The 20,916-nt window shown below is 34.5% G+C and overlaps 2 protein-coding genes across 2 annotated transcripts in view; both read right to left on the bottom strand.

Annotated features, from left to right (window-relative positions):
* LOC123695408 (guanylate cyclase 32E) overlaps positions 1–20,125 on the bottom strand; it is a 91,252-nt gene extending 71,127 nt beyond the window's left edge. The window contains 4 exon segments of the mRNA XM_045641247.1: positions 1,629–1,746; positions 14,814–14,993; positions 19,240–19,351; positions 20,070–20,125. Coding sequence (XP_045497203.1) covers positions 1,629–1,746; positions 14,814–14,993; positions 19,240–19,347 — 406 coding nt within the window. The 5' untranslated portion in view covers positions 19,348–19,351; positions 20,070–20,125.
* Positions 7,360–10,307, bottom strand: LOC123695409. Its single transcript, XM_045641248.1, has 2 exons — positions 7,835–10,307; positions 7,360–7,493 (listed from the first exon to the last, which is right to left on the bottom strand). Exons 1-2 carry the CDS (start codon positions 10,268–10,270, stop codon positions 7,482–7,484), a joined length of 2,448 nt encoding a protein of 815 aa, XP_045497204.1. The 5' UTR covers positions 10,271–10,307; the 3' UTR covers positions 7,360–7,481.
* Positions 20,126–20,916: the final 791 nt, after the last annotated feature.

Here is a 20,916-nt window from a genome sequence, read left to right as displayed (position 1 = left end):
TTTAGCGGCTTCTAATAATAATATAAATACAGTACTTTATACGAATCTTAGTTCTCAACATAACCGAAATGTCTCTACATATACGGAACGAATGTAGCAAAGAGGTAGCCTGATAGAGCACATAATGTTTATTAATCTCAACGCTATACTTTGCTGCCAACACAAATCGATCTTATCACTTACAAGTGATCTCTTTCATGCCACCAACTGCAAGTGTCATAACAACGAACTAGAAAAAGAGGCAGTTAAAAATATCTAAAATAAAAAGACGTGTGGCACTCGGGGACTGCCGCGGTAAACCTATTGCATAACATGCCTTCAAACCACACCTCCGCCAGTCGGAGTGGGGAGCGTGAGGTTTTTTCGTTACGGAATTTCTCGATTCGGTCCCCGCGCTCAAGGCCCGCGATAGAAGCTATGCAATAGCTTAATATAATAAACGTGATCCTCTTAGAAATCTCTTAAATACCTAACAAACAGTTGCTTAACTCACACACACTAATGTACACATTAAATAATTACCTAAAGTTTAAAGCTAGCTATACAAGTCTCCTTAATCTACGTTTCAAAATTCTCAAGTACGACATCCTAAAACTTCTAGTATATAACGTTATATAGAAAACTGTCAGGAAATGTTAAGGTTAAAATATTTGTTCATGCTCCTCACGAATTAGGTCGAGCAACAAAGGTCTTCAACAAAGAACCACTATTTAGGTAGTGTCTCATGCTGTGGTCTCATGAATCAAAAACATGAGATTTTAAATGCACTATGCATTTTAGGAAGAGTGCGTTTTCAAAAATGACATTTTCTCTTAACTGAGTATCTAACGAGCTGTCCTGACAGGCGTTGTACTGCGCTATTGCCAATTTTTCATGCCGGGTCCAGACTGGTGAAATGTAACATGCAATGAAAGAATTTACCGTCCACATTGCTGCAATGTATCATGAAAGGTAAACACACTTTGTAACAATTTCTCATAGTTTGGACGTCTTGCGCGCGCGAAATGTGCATTTCACGCGCATGCTACGAGCATTACAAGCCACGCGCGGAGCGATCCGTGATTTGTCGGTTTTTCGACGAACACAAAGGGGCAAGGAACACGACTACGGCTATGCGTCCACGCTTGCAGCGAACATGCAATGAAAGGCAGAATGTTACATTTCATGTTACATTTCACCAATCTGGACCCGGCACGTTCTCGAGTTTTTCGTTTATTTTATGTTTCGTACATCTACCTATTCATTTTTATTATACAGATTATCTGCAAATACTCGTCATTTTTAATAACATATTTAATATTATGAAAATACAATTTCTAGTAGTATCCTAGCTGCCTAGCTCTAAAGAGTCACGGATGAAATCTAAACAATGCCCTCGCTACTCGTTTTAAGTATTGAAAAATGCATTCGTCACAAAAATAAACTGTAGGATTTATAAAAACCTTGCAAATTTGTTATATGTTTGAATAACCGACCGACTTTGACCCATTTTAAACGGACAGATTTAATTCAAACTTTGTACACTTATCAAGGATAAGTGACAACACAATAATATCATGATATTACACTATTAAAACTTATTTTCTTAGTTTTAGTAGTAAAAAAGTTTGTAATAATATATACTATACCCCTTGTTTTTTGATAGGTTTGATCAACAATCTTCTCCATATGTGAAATATGTCGTGGTATATAGTCTGCGAATCGATGCTCTGCGGTCACTGTTAGACCGTTGCCTTGCGCCAACTCCTGTAAGAAAATGCTTTTTGTAGTTCAGTTATAGTTATAGAAAGAGATCTAGAAATACGTTAGTGACTTTGTGAAATTCAGCAACTATATTTTATTAATCGATATTTTATTTTAAATAAAGTGTTCTGACTGGAATTTCAACACTATTACAAAATTAGAAAAGTTAACCCACTAATTACTGGAATTATGGTTTGAAATTTTTTAATTATGTTGTTAGCAGATATGAGGGTTTTAATGACTGACTTTAACGTCCAGCTGTTAAAATATCTAAAGAAAAGTCTTCGATGCAATTTATACTTTTATGATAAATCCAAACATAGTACAGGTATCATGTCTCTATATTAACATTTTTTTTTCAAATTCAAATTCGTTTATTCATTCATTCATTTACATTGTAACATAATAATTAATCAAACGTGAATCAAACTTATGTCTTCTTCTATAATATTATTAACAATGTCACATAGTGTGTATATTATGAGCAAAACACTTGAAGGAAGATCCAGCTGTGTAGAACCCAGATTATATACTGGAAGGGAAAATCCCTTTCTTTGTAGCAAGAAATAAAACTATTGAAGATCAAGGCACAAAGATCAAGTGAGATTTTCATTTGAAACGTGTTTTGTCTTTGTTGTGTATCTGAAGAAAATTATATTCCGTTTTTGGATAAAATAAAAACTTATTATTGCTATTCTAATCAACATTTTGTAAAATACAAATTCACCGTAAATAGAAAAAACTAAATTGTATTTTACCGAAATTAAACTTAATATTTGTGGTTTTTATGATCTCGATCTTCCAATTTTTATTATGCTATGGTATACGCTATATACCAACATACAAACGAAAGAAAAATACGTGCACGAAAGAATAAAAACAGATGTAAAGTAAATAGTATAATATTATAGCCACAGTTGAACACACCAGGCAGTACAGTAACATGTACGATCATAATTATGCAGAATACAATAAACGTAATTCTATAAATAAATTATTTCATGAAATCACATTGAGTTATTCACAAAGTTAAGTAGGTACCTATAGCTCAAGTCATATGTCATAACACGTTATGACTCTCGCATTTGATCTCATATCTCCTGTGGCCAGGAATAACGCAAAACATCAAAGGAACGTGTGAATTACACTCAATTTTATATTATTCTATCTTCGAGGGGAAACTTCGAATATTTGTTTTGATGGGAGAGAATTATGCAAGCGTGTAAACGGTGTTTGAAATTCTTGTTGCGCAGTTATGTAGGCACATTTTACGCTAAGGGTTGCCTGCTATAGATCGCTACCTAGCGATAAGGCCGAATTTTGCTTGTTTTAAACGTATTATTTGCTTGTATGTTTTATTTCTAATGCAATAAAGGATTTTTATTTCATATAACTTTCAAAAGGTGTTTTGTTTGTAATGGTATTGATTCGAAATATCTGAACTGATTTTGAAAATTTGATCATCAGTAGGTAGTTCATGATGTAATAAGTGATATACTCATTTCTCTTTCTTCTATTAATTTGTGGCTCCGGAACTACAATTTAGAAATATAACCAAGTTTAGTACACAAATAACGTTATAAAATTTAAACGTCCGTTTCCCTTGATGTCTTTCATGTGAATAAAATATTTATGGAATATAGAGTTAAAACAGGATGTCCTGTACTGCGGGCTGGAAATAGGTTTCACTATAATATTATATACCTAATAACTAATGCGACAATACAAGTAGGACGTTTCATGTTTTTTTAGCGTAATCAAAATTGGCTCAAAATATCCGTAAAAGTAAGTCAGATAAGTATATAAAGAAGAGGATCGAAGTACCATTTTTGAAGAGGTTTAAGATTGTTTTCTAAAATCTAATATTAAGAAAATATTATGTTTTCGCATACTTACAAATACAGTTCGGCGTTCTTTTACAAATAATGATATTCATTAAAAACGAAAGATATTAAAATGAACCGTATTTACTCGCTAAAATCAAACAATGTTCGGAGAGATAATCCTGCCTTAGCACATTAACTTATTCCTTTGCTTTTACGTATTTAGTGAAAATATATACTACAATCATAATACAAGAAATAATTGACTCACTCCTGGTTTACGCGGGTTTATTTCATAGCTCATGTCAGGTTCATTTTTGGCGAGAATTTATTTTTATTTTAAGTTACGCTGGTGATGCACAGTATTAATATAAAGGGGGTATAAATGTAATTCAAAATATTAATAATTATCCTTGATAATTATAAAGCTTTTTTAAGTGAAATATCATTGCTGTTAGCATTACATAATATTCAAGGCTTATTCAAGGCATAATATATCATGCTAAAATTTAGTATTCATCTCAATTTACGACATCATAAATTCAAAATCCAGTATGACATGAATAAAATTTGACTGACGAAAGCTTTTTTGTTTTAAATTTATTTTCAAACTAGTGGTCCGCCCCGGCTTCGCCCGTGGTACATATTTCGCAATAAAAGGTAGCCTATGTCCTTTCTCGGGTATCAAAATATCTCCATACCAAATTTAATGCAAATTGTTTCAGTAGTTTAGGCGTGATTGAGTAACAGACAGACAGACAGAGTTACTTTCGCATTTATAATATTAGTATGGATGTTTTAGTAGGTAGTGGTTTTTCTGCCTAAATTATAAACGATAAATAAAAATATTGAACTAAAGTTTTGCGCACCCAACTTTGCCCATTTTTTCTATAACTTATCAGATCTTAACTGAACAAGTCTCTATTAAAAAAATCGAAATAAGTTGCATAGTTCCATAGATTCCATTCCATTCCATAGTTTTTTCCGTTCTTCGCATTACACTTAAAACCAACGATAATAATTTGTTTAGAATTTATTTACATGTAAATATTTTGAGCACAAAATTATAATTATGTAATTATTTTCTTAATTACTTAACTGTTTGTAATAGTTAATATTACTTTAATAAATATAATAATTTCAACCATAAATCCAGATCACCGATTAATTGAATATGTATGGGCTGCTGAGTTGATATGATATGATATCCCATACACTCCTTTATTTGATAAGTTGATAGATTGATAGTTTGATAGGATGATGTAAAACCAGATATAGCTTTTGATCACTACTTTATTGTTGATTGATACTCTAAACTAATGATGATATAAATGATTAATGATATTTGATAGTTGATGATATTAATTGATAGTTGATAATGATATTGATAGATGATATAGCGCATACACCCCGAGCGCTTTACACGAGCCGCGAGCGCAGACTGACTGGGTGAAGATGTTCTTGTCACCGTAATGAAATAGGATCGTGTAAAGCGCTGAGTCAGGATGTACGGCTAGCCCGTACATGCTCCCAGGCCAAAAAGATGATATTGATGATAATATTATGATAATGATCTAAAACTAAACAAGGTGATAAACAATAAGAACTTATATCTAATGATGGTGATATAACAATATATTATGATCTTAAATGCTAAACACAGGGGAATACTATACATTGAAAATTGATAGAGTGTTAGCTGGGGAAGTGGACCGATCACACTTTTTGCTTTTTGCACTTTCACTATCACTTTTCACTAACACTTGATGCTGCAATGGCGAGCCCTTAGCTCGCGCCACCGGCCCCAGCGGCCGCTGAAGGGGCGAGCCTCTGGCTCGCACCGACGACACCGGTGACTGCTGATGTGGCGAGCCTTTAGCTCGCGCGGGAGACCCCTGCTGCTGTTGTTGAGACGGTGAGCCCTGTGCTCGCCGCCTTGCCCGCCAGAATAAGATGTCACCGATCACCAGCATGGTGACCATGGCGAGATAAATCAAGGTCATCTCATAGTGATGAATATCGTGATATGATATACCATCGATGACTGGATCAATATTTTTGATGTTGTTAATTTGCTCTTCAATCTTGATAATATTTGATGTGATATTATTTGTACTCTCATCGGCTGGCAGGTCCGTTAATGATAAATTTATTAAATTATTGATAGGTGATATTAATGAAGTGTTCATATCAGGTGTTATTTGTAATATATTGTTCTTATTTCTATAAGTTTGAATATAAAATTCAGATGATTTTATCAAACAATTTTGATCAATCGATATGATTCCGGTGTTATTTAATTGGATGGCCATAAGTTTTCGTTCACATAATATCTTGTACTGGCAACTGTTGCAGCAAAAATAAAAGTATTTATTGGGCTTGTTGATTGAAACTAAAATATTCTTGCATTTATTCACAACAGTTAGACAGCTGTTGGAGTTTTCTGCTTTCTTACATAAATCTTTTTCGTTATTAAAATGATAAATAGGCTTGTTAATGCGACACAACATTGTATCTATGTTTTGATTCTCACAAACATGTAATTCGATCTCTGATAGCATTATGAATGAGTCTTTCTTGATATTTAGCGCCAGGTATTCGCTAACAGGTACTATACTGATCATATTTTTTCCAAATTGTTTTGGTATAGCAATGACCTTGAGTAAATCATATGTATCTCTAGTAACTAGAGGTATTGATATTTCAAATATAAGGAACTTTTTTGATAGTCTAGCTTTGATCTTTAGCAATTTGTAAATACTTGATGGATTCGTGGGGTCAGTGGGTAATGATAAATCTTTTGATAATTGGGATGATATTATGTTCAACTCTTCCTGCAGTTGCTTGGGGGTTAAAAAGTGTATGTTGTATTTCCCATTAAATATATCTGTAATAGTTTCTAATAGATAACCTTGAATGCTTTTTAGTTTAATTAAAATATTATTAACGATTAGCGCTGTCATCGTAAACTCGCTGATATAGGTGTTGTTTTGCATCTCCGACTGCAATACGCCCATTGCAATGTCGATTTCATTTAACTTTTTGGTAACGGTTTTATGATGATTTTGCATAACTGATTCAATTCTTTTGATAAGATTAAATTCCGCTTCTACAATGGAAGTTTGATTTTTCCATAAACTAGCCATGTGTCGCTGATTTACTTTAATTAATTCGATATCTTTCTCGTACTGTTCGGCAAAGTTACTATCGAGTATCCCAAACAACTGATTAGCGACGTAACCTACACCGTTGATAAGGCCGCGCCGTCTGCACGCGTGCCCGTCCAGACGCTGATCTAGCAACAATCTATTGTAATGTTGTAGCTCGGAGTACTCGTGATTTAATTGATACATGACACCTTCGCAATGTGAATGTTGTTTTATCTTAACACAGATGGTTTCTAAGTATTCTAAATACTTGCGAGACGCCATGTCGCCATGCCAATACGGGTTCATGTCGTAGTAAACAATGAGTCTCCAGTCATCTGCTATTAAATGCATTTTTGCAATGTCGTCGAAAACTAAACTAGTATTATTTTGTAGCGGAGTGATAGTATATGAGGCGGTTGTGTTTGTAAATAATGTCATAAAAAATAGAAGAATTGTTGTTGCGACGGTTGCAAAATTGTATTTTTGATTTGTCCTTCTCGTGGTTGTATGATTGTTTGATACTGTTTCTTCTTGATGGACGGGTAAAATTGATAATTTTATGATAGGTCTTTTGATATATCCATTTTTAGTTTTTAATGTGACCACACGCACGTAGCCATCACTACCAGGATGCAACTCCACCACTCGCCCTAGAGGCCATTTTCCTGCGGGAAGATTGCTGTCATGAATGATTACAATGTCATTTAATTTGATATTATCTTTTGATTGTCTCCACTTGCTTCTCGTTGATAAATTTGTTAAATATTCATGTTGCCACCTCTTCCATATGTCTTGAAATATTTTTTGTGCTAAATGTAATCTTGTTCGTAGATCTCTTTCTGTTTCAAATATTGATAATACTGGACCGCTAGCTAGGAAATGTGATGGTGTCAAATAATCGAGCTCCTCTGAGTCTTCTGTTAAAGCACAAAGTGGCCTTGAATTTAAGCAAGCCTCCAGCTGAGCTAGTATTGTACTATATTCCTCGTATGTTAATCGTTGCTCGCCAACCACCCTCTTAAGGTGAAATTTGAGACTTTTGACGGCTGCTTCACTAAGACCGCTCGCTGAAGGCCAAGATGGGGCATTAAAATGCCATGTTATACCCATATCCGCCACCTCTGATTGAAATTGTGTGTTAAATATTTTGAGTATTTCATCGTATTCTTGTTGTAATATTTTATTTGCTCCTATAAAATTAGTGCCGTTATCACTGTAGATGTGACCAGGCTTACCCCTGCGAGCTGACATTCTACGCAGGGCTGATATAAAACTTGCACTTGATAAATCTGATACCAGTTCCAGGTGTACAGCCTTGGTGGCCATACAAGTAAATACTGCAATGTAACCTTTTGTTGTCTTGATACCTCTTCCAGCGTTTGATTTGATAAATACATGACCTGTATAGTCGACTCCCACATTGTAGAAGGGTCTTGATGGGTTTACTCTAGCCGCTGGTAAATCTCCCATAATTTGATGATGCTTGCTGGGATTATGCCTCCTACATTTGATACACTGCCGTACTATCTTTTTAACAGCCCTATAGCCACCCATAATCCAATACTTCTGCCTTAAATATGATGATGTTAGCCTAGCACCTCCATGATAAGTAGATTGGTGTGCTTCATTAATTAATAATTCCGAGAGACGACTGTTATTCGGTATGATGATAGGATTTTTCATGTCAGGGTCAAGGTAAGCATGTCGCAGTCTTCCTCCTACTCTGATAATTTGTTGTTGATCGATATAAGGATTTAACTCACACAATTTACTTTTCCTATGTATATTATTACCACTTCTTAAATCTGATATTTCCTTTTCAAATGATAACTGTTGAATATTTCTGATAATAAGCAATGTTGCATGTTTCAATTCCTCCACTGATAAGTAACTTTGATATTTCTTCTTGTTGTTGGTGAATCTACACATCCATGCAACGATTCGCACAGCCTTACGGAATGTGCTGTGTTTTGATAATATATCTATTATGATAGAATTATTTTGATGATTTGTTACCGTGGCGGTAACTTGTTTTGATACTTTCAACTCTTGATCTGTTGAATATGTGACCTTTTTTGTTTGATCACTAAATGTTGATAGCCACTTGGGGCCTTGCCACCACAAAGAATGATCCTTCAATTGTGATGCTGATAAACCTCGACTTGCACAGTCGGCAGGATTTTCTTCTGATTTGACATACCGCCAACAATCTGGAGGCATGACCTTTGTTATTTGCTGCACTCTGTTTGCCACGAACGTTTTCCATCTTGCTGCATTCCCTTGTAACCAACCTAAAACTACTGTACTGTCAGCCCATCCATACATTTTGATATCATTACATTTAAGGCATTCCTTAACCTTATTCATTAATTTTGATAAAAGTAATGCTCCACTCAGTTCTAATCTAGGCAATGTAACGACCTTGCTAGTCGGCACAAGTCTCGTTTTTCCAACCAATAATGTTATATTATGTGAATCTTCACCTTTATTTACACGGCAATATATAACACATGCATAAGCTTTCATAGACGAGTCACAGAACCCATGTAACTCAATACTATCGCAATTACGGGTGTGAATCCAGCGTGGTAATTTTATATCTTTGATCATGCTAATATCATTTCTAACTTTGATCCATTCCTTATATATTTCTTCTGGTATTTGATCATCCCATCCTATATGCGCCGCCCATACTTGTTGAAAAATAATTTTTAATTTTGTTGATAACGGTGATAGCCATCCGATAGGGTCGAATAACTTTGATATATCTGATAAAAGCACTCTTTTTGTTATTTTTGATGATTTCAAGGGTTCTAGTTGCGAATGAAATGTAAAAATATCTTCTTCGGGATTCCACCCTAATCCTAAAGTTTTTGTTGTTTCTGATTGTTTAAAATTAAAATCACTAGAATTGTTATTGGATTCTTTTATATTTTGTGATAATTCCGTAGTATTTGATTTCCACTTACGTAAGTTAAAGCCACTTGATTGCAATAACTTAATTAAATCGCTTTGTAATATCTTAGCTTCCTCTATGGAATGACAACCGTGTATGACGTCATCCATATAAAATGAGTTCTCTAAGACTTCGATTGCGGAGCTATGTAAATAATTATTTCTCTCATCACTAGCCAGCTGTTTTAAGGTCATCATAGCTAGGAATGGAGCTGCTTTCGTACCATAAGTAACCGTCGTGAGTTGATATTCACGAATAGGGTCCGAATTAGAGTCCCGCCATACTATTTTTAATAAGTTCTGATCGTCTGGGTGTAGCCAAATTTGGCGAAACATTTTTTCTATGTCCGCAGTAAAAGCAAATTGATATTGTCTCCATTTAATGATTAAAGACTGTAAATCTTGCTGAAGATTCGGGCCTGTTTTCATAAGGTCATTCAAACTATATCCTGATGAAGTTTTACATGATGCATTGAATACAACTCGAAATTTCGAATTTACGTCGCTATCTGTGCGCACGCAATGATGAGTATTGAAACACTCCGGCTTAGACGTATTAGAAGCCGGTATCATATGACCCATTGAATGATAATCTTGCATAAATAATTTATATTGTGTATGTATGTTATTGTTTTTGATAAATCTCTTTTCTAACGTTTTAAATTGTGCTACAGCCTTGAATTTTGATTCACCTAATTTTTCCGAAAAATTGTTGTGCATTGGAAGACGGACCTCGTAACGGCCGTCTTTTCGCCTTGTTGTTGTATTTTTGTAGTAGTTGATACATTGCTGATCTTCGGTTGATAATTGCGACTCCTCAATGATATCCTCGATTTCCCAAAATTTTTGAATTTCTTCCAAATTATTGATGACGACGTTACATTGTAAAGTTTTCACGCTACCTATCAAAATCCAACCTAGCTGTGTGTTTTGTGCTATAGGCATATTATTGTTACCTTTACAAATCCCTTCCATAACAATTAATGAATAAATATCTGCCCCCAATAGCAAGTCCACGGGGCGACTTACATTGAAGTCAGGATCGGCTAATTTGATATTATTGATATACGGCCAACTTGGCTTCGAAAAAGTGCTATTAGGCAGGTTATTAACTAGGTTTTTCATGATGTATGCTTCCGTTTCAAATTGAAAATTATTATTGATTGATGCACATGTGATTGATATGACTCCTTTGCAATTGCTCTCCTTGATACCTATACCTGATATTACACCACGACATTGTTGTCGAGGTTGTCCTAAAATTTGAGCGGCATGTTCTGTGATAAGTGAGGTTTGAGAACCTTGATCAATTAAAGCACGCATTTTGATAAATGATCCATCTTTTGCTTTCACTTTTAATATGGCTGTCGCTAAGAGAATCTCTGATATGTCACGTTGCAACGAAACGTGTGAATTACTTTGCACCTGCGGCGACTCATGTTTCAGATACTGTTTGCTTGCTGTTTTCGAAGAGCTAGGATTTGATATCTCATACGCCTCGTGTAAAATGGTGTTATGCTTCCCATGGCATTTCACACATCTTTTTTCAGAAAAGCAGGGCTTACTATGATGTGAATAAAGACAATTTTTGCACACACCTAATCTTGTAACTGTGCAGCGTCTTGTAGGCGGTGTCATATTCAAAAACTTATTGCAGTAAAATAGACAATGCTCGTTGGTTTTACAGAGTTCGCATTTATAATGTTTCTGCGAACTAATATCTGCCTGTTTGCTATTTTGGTGGGAAATAAACGAACTTGTGGGAAAAGATTGCTTGTTGTAATTTTTGTTTAACTTATAAATTGGTTGATATGAATTCTTGATCTCAGGTTTCTTTTTTAATGATTCTAATGATGTAAATTTATTCTCCAAAAATGTTAAAAACTCATTTAATGTTGCTAATTCTCGAGGCTGTTTTAAGGCATTGATATATGCGTTATGCGTCTCGGAGTCCAATTTCTGGGCGATTAAATGTACGATTAATGGATCCCACGATCCTACGTCGACACCTAAGTTTTTGATAGCATTGATAGTTTCTATGGTCGTATCATGTATCCGTTTGATATGATTTAATGATGTTTGCTGAGCGACAGGTATATTTAATAAAATATCAATATGCGAACGGAAAATTAATGACTTGTTATTATAGCGATTATTGAGTATATCCCAGCATATTAAATAATTATCCGAGGTTATTGGTAGATGCTGAATGAGCCTTTCAGCTTCTCCTCTAACTTTTGTTTTCAAGAACTGCATTTTTTGCGCCGATGATAATGATGGATTTTCATGAATTGTTTCTTTAAATACATCTTTAAAAGAGCACCACTGATGATAGTTACCACTAAATACTGGTATTTCTATATGTGGTGTGGACTGTTCTCTGTGTGATATAGACCATAATTTTTTGTTAAGCGATTTGATGATATTGTTATATTTCTGTTCGTATGATATAAAGGTATTCTCGTATTCCGAGTTTCTATCCCCAAGCTCACTGTCCAACTCCCAATGGAGAGAGTCTATTAGAGACCAGCGCGACTGTATCGATTTTAACAAATGATCAAATTCCCACTTTTCGTTAATATCATCTAAAATGATATTGGATATGGTATGATCAAAGGCTTTAAAGTAACTTATTTGTCTCCGAATCATTTCGTCCGTTTTGCTACTAATTTTTTGATCAGTTAGTACCTTAGAAGATGATTGAGATTGAGAGGTCCCTGGGACACCGAGAGGTTTAGCAGGTTGTAATAACGGTGTCTTAGGCCTTTCCTCTTTGCCTTGATTATAATTAGAAATTACTCCCCTGATATATTTATATCTATCTTGAGTTAACTCGAACTCATTATTTTCAAAATAACTATGAGATCTTATGACCTCGATATTACATAAAGCATTATGATTCTCTTGATATTCGTGCCAGTGTCTGTCTAGCACATCCAACCTTCTTTTTATATAATCGAAGGTTTTCCTATCCGCACCATCCTTTTTAAAATTACTGTATATATTTTCGAAAGTATTTGATAATTGTTGTTGATTTTGAAGCAAATCTTCGGCGTTAGACATGATAAATATATATATTTAAAGACTCACTGCTTGATACTGATACTTCCTTGATTCAATCCTCACTTGTGAACACTAGCACAACACTGATCACACACACAATTTGTCCACACGCGAGGTCCAAAGCTACGAAGGACCAAAAAGAGAGATCCTTATGATGATTAAATGATGATTTTTTCTCTCGAAGGACCAAAAAGAGAGATGTATGGGCTGCTGAGTTGATATGATATGATATCCCATACACTCCTTTATTTGATAAGTTGATAGATTGATAGTTTGATAGGATGATGTAAAACCAGATATAGCTTTTGATCACTACTTTATTGTTGATTGATACTCTAAACTAATGATGATATAAATGATTAATGATATTTGATAGTTGATGATATTAATTGATAGTTGATAATGATATTGATAGATGATATAGCGCATACACCCCGAGCGCTTTACACGAGCCGCGAGCGCAGACTGACTGGGTGAAGATGTTCTTGTCACCGTAATGAAATAGGATCGTGTAAAGCGCTGAGTCAGGATGTACGGCTAGCCCGTACAGAATACATATTTTTACCGTCTGCCAATTAAAAAGCGACGCTCGAAAAATGAAATGATCACAAAAAGCGTCTCTATATTAAAATAACTTGTCCGTGAAGCGAAATATTTAATTTTATTTCTAATTACGATTTATTTTGTAATGAAAATGATTTTATGTTATAAAACGTCTATTTTTATTGTTCGTTAAGAGGTAGCGCGCACGAGCAACTTTGTCTCCGCAACTATTTTGTCTCTCCCACCTATGAGCTAGTATGAAAGTGCGCGCACGTAGCGAAGCAACTCCCCATAGAGTTGATGGGAGAGACAAAATAGTTGCGGAGACAAAAGTTGCTCTTGTGCGCTAGCTCCAAGCCGTGGCAACTTGTAATTAAAACAACACTCGGCTCTCTATTTGTAACTTCTATGTCTGTAATCATGTAATGGTGTCTATTTTGTAAGTTGTCCTAAATAAATAAATAAAAATAAATAATTATGTAATTATTTGAAACTGGTGTTACATTATTCTTTTAATTACATAATCGCGTTGGATCCCTTTATAATATTTCTGAAACAAACATACTTCTTGCTCTTGTTTCAACAGATTTTAAGAAGGTAGGTAGGTGAAGGTATCAAGTAGATGTTTAAATTTTATTATATTCTTAGAAATCCCTAAATTATTTTTTGTGTGTTTATTTTGAAGATATCTTATCAATATACGGTACCTTATCAACACCACTAATATAAAACTATTTTTATTACAAGATTATGGGTTCAAATTGAAAACTACAATGACATACTTTCCTCTATTAAAATAAGTACAAAGTTTCTAACTTAATCCATATCCTGTTGTGGATAGAATAAGTTCAAGTGGACGACAAATAAGAAGTTTTAATAACTTTACTTTTCTATTGAAATGTTCACTTTCTCGTTTTTTTTATAGTTATACTAGGTCTTCTGCTTGCTTTGGATGATGGGAATTTTTTACAAAAATAGAACTAGAAACGCTAAACGCTTTAAGGTTATATTTTTAAAGCGTTCTATTTTTGTTCAACATTCATTTGTTATGTTTTATGAAATATTTCTTACTTAACTTTATTTTCATAATTTTAAACTTCGTTACAAAATAAAAAGAGGAGAGGCTGTGAAGTTTTATATTTATTACTAGCTTCCGCCCGCGACTCCGTCCGCGCGGAAAAATTAAGATTTTTTTTTCTACGTATTTTTCCGAGATAAAAAGTATCCTATTTTATGCCCAGGATAATAAGGTATAATTATACCAAGTTTCATCGAAATCGAACCGTTAGTTTTCACGTGATGCCTGAACATACAGACAGACAGACAGACAGACAAAAAATTTTTTAATCACATATTTGGGCTTTGTATCGATCCAGTAACACCCCTGCTATTTATTTTTTCAATATTTTCAATGTACAGAATTGACCCTTCTACAGATTTATTATATGTATAGATATTCTTTCGGTTTTATGTAAGTATCTTAGAGTATTACTCAATTTTTTTTTCTATACGGTACGTATAGATAGGTCGCAGTTACCTTTATAGCCTCCATCTGCTGTCCTGCAGCAGTCAGCTCGTCTCCAGCCACAATAGCGAACTTGTTCCATCCAAATGCCTTCAAGAGCGCAACCACCGACTTGCTGACCTTGTGGGCAGGCGGGAGTGTCCTCGCGAAGGTCGAGCCTAAACCACCGGAGTCTTGTGCCTCTGCGCATTTCTGTTAAAGATATGATACCTTGTTATTATGGAATAAGCATACATATAATACCAGGACTAAATTATTATCAAGGAAGAAAAAAGACGTGTAGCACTCGGGGACTGCCGCGGTAAAGCTATTGCATAACATGCCTTCAAGCCACACCTCCGTGCCCGTCGGAGTGGGGAGCGTGAGGTTTTTTTTTGTTGCGGATTTTCTGGATTCGGTCCTCGCGCTCAAGGCCCGCGATAGAAGCCATGCAATAGCTTTTAAAACTTTAAAAGCTGACTAAAACAAGTAATAATTTTTATTTTATTTTATTTTAATAAAATTATCCACCACAATTTATCTTGGAAACGAAGTCAGTTACTGCCTAAATGTTAAAGCCTCTTGTACTTGGAATTACGTGTTTTATCTACCGTGAAACTATTAGTAAGGAAGAAAAATGTTTCACGGGTCATTAGAGAGCCGATACAAATTATTTCTATTTTAATCAAGTTGTTTTATAACTTGACTAGCTGCTTCGCGTGGATTCACCCCTATGGCTCCACTAATGTTGGTCGTAGCGCGATGATATATAGCCTATAGCCTTCCTCGATAAATAAGATATCTAACAGCGAAAGAATTTTTCAAATCGGACCAGTAGTTACCGAGATTAGCGCGTTCAAACAAACAAACTCTTCAGCTTTATAATATTAGTATAGAAGTACCTACCCATTGAAGTACAATAATACATTTATAAAAGAGAACGTGATTCCTTTTGGGAAATGTGTCATATGTTCTCTCAAATAATAATCCAATTTAATATGTATCAGTACTGTGTGTGTTATGTGTGTTATGGATAAAATATTTCCAATTCTTTTTTAATATCGATTTTAACAAAATATATTCCTACGTAGTTACATACAAAAGATTTTTTTAAAATTAATCATTTCAGAGAAATTAATGAACACTGATACATATTTAGAATTTATTAGTATCTATTAGTATCTTAGGGTAGTAAATACCCTTTGAAGGCGAAGAAGCGTAGTAAATAATATTTATTAAAACATAAACTATTTTCTTAAGACGACACGTTAGATAAGAGTCGTTTTTCAAGAGAAGCATTTCAGACTTACCTGAAACTAATATCAACCTAAGACAGGCTCGTGTCACGAGTAAGGTAATTAATTAGTTTAATGAAGGTATACGTACTCATATTCTCCTGTTTAGTCCTTAAAAACGTAAAAATTTACATGAAATTGTATTACTATAATTAAAATGTCCCTGCAGTATATCTAAAAATATCTTGACATTTGGTACAGATTACGATATTTTCTTTATACACTTTAACGCCTTTGGCTAGGTAAATAATAAAATATGCGTGCGAGTAAAGAATTAATTATCTGATGAAAATAGGAAATTGTTATAAGTTTTCTTTTGTAGTGTAGAATGACAGAAATAAAAAAGACCTGTGGCACTCGGGGTCTGCCGCGGTAAAGCTATTGCATAGCATGCCTTCAAGCCACACCTCCGTGCCCGGGGAGTGGGGTGCGTGAGGTTTTTTTTCGTTACGGAATTTCTGGAGTCGGTCTCCGCGCTCAAGGCCCGCGATAGAAGCTATGCAATAGCTTAATAATTTAGGAAAATTGAAGGGGCAAAACATTGGGCTAATTTTTCATGAAACTCCATCCGTCGTGACAACACAACTTTTAGTAGATATTTTCAATTATAACTTTACGCTTTCAATTGACTAATACTAGTATTAAAAAAAATAAGGTTTAAACTATTTAAAGTATGAAATTGGATTCAGTTCAGTTTTGTGTTGGAGGTGTTGATTGTCACTAATAATAATTGTGTTTTTTTTTATTTATTTTGAAACATAAATGATATATATTATGACGAAAAACGTACATTGTACAAGCGGGACAGCAAATCCACTCTGTCTCTTTCACTCCCACTGTGAAAATAATTGAAAATTCAACGAACAATAACGCCAATTTGGCGCGATACCACACCAACTGTGAATCGTTTTTTAGCAGCAAAACGTGAACGCTATTAAATCTGTCATGCAATGAGTCCGTGTCCCTAGTAGGAGCCTGATATATTTTACACTAGTGGTCCGCCCCGGCTTCGCCCGTGGTACATTTTTCGCAATAAAAGGTAGCCTATGTCCTTTCTCGGGTATCAAAATATCTCCATACCAAATTTCATGCAAATTGGTTCAGTAGTTTAGGCGTGATTGAGTAACAGACAGAGTTACTTTCGCATTTATAATATTAGTATGGATGTGTTTCTCCAATTGAAATTGAAATTCATAAATCGAAATACTTCAATATTATAAAAAATAGTCTAAAGGCCACTTTTTATAAAAGTCCTAAAGATACAGAAATGATTATTATTATAATTAAAATCAAAGCCAGGACCCTCAATCAATGTTCATACTCTAACCATTGCATGGATTTTCCATAAAAAATTCACAATATATAAAATTGAGCTAGCTAATATATCAAAAAGCGTCTATTATAAAAAGTGACCCGATTTTATATTTGTTTTTATTTCAGCAATAAAATATTTTCTACAGATCACTGATTCTATACTTACAGCACCAGTCAGAAATTTTTGAACATAAACTAGTATGCAGTATATTATGAAATAAAATATTTATAGTTTTAAAAACTTTCTGTATTTATTCGTGTTAAAAACGGAATTACTAATTTCTTTCATAATTTCATTGTATTTTTATTTTATTTTTTATATGGTATAATTTTTCTTACTTCTGTTAATTAACTGTAGTATAGCAGTAGGCTATTCAATACATAGTGTTATTTTAGTTATTTAAATTTGTCTTTTATCACTAAGGCACATCATTTATGATTGTTTGCACCATCACCTAATAAATAATCTTGTAGTTTGTTGTTGGTACGCGGGGGGGGGGGGGGGCTGGTGACTTGTACTCCAGGTTCCTCGAAACCTATTTCAGGCACCAGTCTCTCACTACACTAGTTCATAAGCTCACTCACTATGTATTTGCAAGCAATGTATCTATTTACCTAATGTTGTGATGAGACAAATAAAGCTATATTTTATTTATTATTTTACCAAAATAATCGTGAAACTGTTTATTCAGTTATGTAACACGACTCCGGATTATCCACGAGAAAGATTATCTAGCACATAATACAAGATTTTTTATATTTTTTAGTTTAGATATAGCTTTTCTTCCAAATAACACGAATCAAGATTTAAGATTCTATTCCCTATCAGGAAATTAGATTTTCTTATTATATCTCATTTCAAAGAACTTATAAATAGAATTCCCATCAAACCTAGAGCCGTGTAAATCTGTAAGATTTAGTATTATTACAATGTTTTAAAGAGATTTTTATTTATAAGAAAACTTATCTAGTCACCATAAATTATTGTTATCGTTCAAAACAGGATTAGTTCTTGCAAAGACTGAAGGCTCATCTAATACTTATTTAGCTAACAAACTTTTTTAACTTATCAATATACACATTGCAGCTGTATATTATGTAGAAAGATAGGAGAAACAAGATATCGTACATACGGCAAGATTATTTTAGGTTATTTCGTAGCTCATATGACATATCTGTTTATTGTTCTCATAATAATTATGTTTATCTATATAGGTATAAAAATGCAACCCGTTTTCCTTGGTCACGGCATCACGCGTGAACGGTGTGCCTAGTGCGAGTTTTCATCGAGTACGAAACGTTACTATCGCGTTTGCGTCACAGCCGAATTAGTATGGGAAATCGAACAGCGCCCCTAGCGGACGTATGGGGAAGCTTTGATTCCCCATACAAATTTCGCTGTGACGCAGACGCGATAGTAACGTTTCGTACTCGATGAAAACTCGCACTAGGCACAAGGGTGGACCGATTTCGAAAATTTCTTTTTTACTATATTCCTCGAAGTACGACGATAGTTATTATGTAGAGAAAACGTAAATATGTACCACGGGCGAAGACGAGGCGGACCGCTAGTATTAATATATTTTTTCTATGTATTCGTTTTTCAATCATATTATTTTTTTTTTATAATAGAGCGGGTAACGGAGCAGGTGGGTCACCTAGTGAGGTGATCACCACCGCCCATGAGCACACACAAAGTTACGTTTGTGAGGCTGTTACCGACTTTCGAAGGTGGGTGTAGGCTCTCTAGAATTGTAATAATAATATTTAACTGTTCCGAGCAGTGCCGTTGAATGCTTTTAGGTACATGAAAATATATCTATATGTAGGTACACAAAATAAAAACTTACGTGTGATATAAGAGGTAGGTTCCATGCCGCGGCTAGCCTCGCTTCCGTGTGGCAAGTCGCATCAGGCCCAAAGAACGCCACCACGCCAAGATCTCGCATTTGTGTCATCACCCTATAATTAACTTATATCGATAGAATTTAAACAGAAACAAAATTATTATGTATAAAATTCCGTTACCAATATATATCACTTTATCACAATTTCTTTTTTGTAGTTTAATTTTTGGTCAGTTTGAGTCTTATCAATCGTGACAAATTTTGATTCTGCAACGTTACCTACATACCTTTCTAAAAAAAAAACATCTAAGTAGTTATTTTTAGAAAATACGATGGCTCATATTGACATTCCCACTCTAAACTCAATAATAAACGGGTTTTAATCTAAAAGTCTAATCGTTTGACGTAAATAGAAGCAATGATCAAATATTCAGCCTTTATTAAAAATCGTGTCGGGAACGCAACTAATATTATACTCACAACTTTATTAATATGTTTAGACCATGTAATTTTCTCTATTTTGGTTTTTGTATATTTATAAAAAAATAGAGCTTTGTGAATGGAAGATAAAGAAGTGAAACTTCTTTATCAGGGTTGGAAAAAAGTGTAACATTTTTTTGTAACGCGTGACATTTTTCCGTTACGCGCCATCTTTTTCTTATCCCTACCACGCGTGATTCGACGTATTTCTGTAAAGTTGCATATAGTCAATTATTTATTTGAAAAATAAGTTTTTAAAGAAATTTCACTTCTTATGTGTGTACACTAGTATACGTGCAAATTTTTTTTTCTTCATTTTTATCTTGCAAGACATATTTCTTCATAAATCTTACCTCAATGAAAGGCTGTCTTTATCCAAAGGGAATGACGGCCTGGGTCTTCCTATATCAGCAGTCAGGAATTTCAGCTTCAAGCCAGGTAAAAGACTTGGTTCCCGGTTCACCAGAGCCACTGCTAAAGGAAGAGCTCCGAGTACCGTCTGAAAAGAATATATATTTTAGTTTGAACACGCTTTTATAAGCTTCAACTATATGTTAAGGTCTCTTTTGGACTGGACTTTTACACACTATTGAGCCCCAAGCGGCCCGATCGGTCCCAGACACAACAGATTTCTATTGTGTCTGTGGTTCCGGGGCCTGAGTTATTAAACGGACAGATTTTATTCAAATTTTGTACACTTATCAAGGATCAGTGACAATACAATGATTTCATGAGTTATGTATGACTAGCTTTCCACCCGCGGCATCGCCCGAGCAGTCAAAGAAAAACCCGCATAGTTCCCGTTCCCCTGGGATTTCCGGGATGAAACCTATCCTATGTCCTTTCTCGGGTATTAAAGTATCTCTATACAAAATTTCATGCAAATTGGTTCTGTAGTTAAGACGTGATTGTGTAACAGACAGACAGACAGAGTTACTTTCGCATTTATAATATAAGTACGGACAAAGCGTGTTTTATTATGAATGTGAATGTATTTTTATTAGCCTCTTTACAATTGGAAACGGAGCTATTTATTGAAATGTTTTTTTAGCCTGAAGTATTAAGGACAGACAGTGACATAGGTTACTTTTTATCGCGTTAAACATCTTTCCTTTGATCACAAAGGCGAAGCCGCGGTTGTAAAGGAAGAATTTTTAAGCTATTGCATAGCTTCTATCGCGGGCCTTGAGCGCGATAGAC

This window comes from Colias croceus, chromosome 11 (genome assembly GCF_905220415.1).
Source record: "Colias croceus chromosome 11, ilColCroc2.1".
Taxonomy (NCBI): Eukaryota; Metazoa; Arthropoda; class Insecta; order Lepidoptera; family Pieridae; genus Colias; species Colias croceus.
This window is presented reverse-complemented; position numbering and strand designations above follow the sequence as displayed.

Bases quoted from the DNA above. Each gene is read 5' to 3' on its own strand.
- LOC123695409 (XM_045641248.1), bottom strand. From the start codon at position 10,270: ATGCAAGATTATCATTCAATGGGTCATATGATACCGGCTTCTAATACG.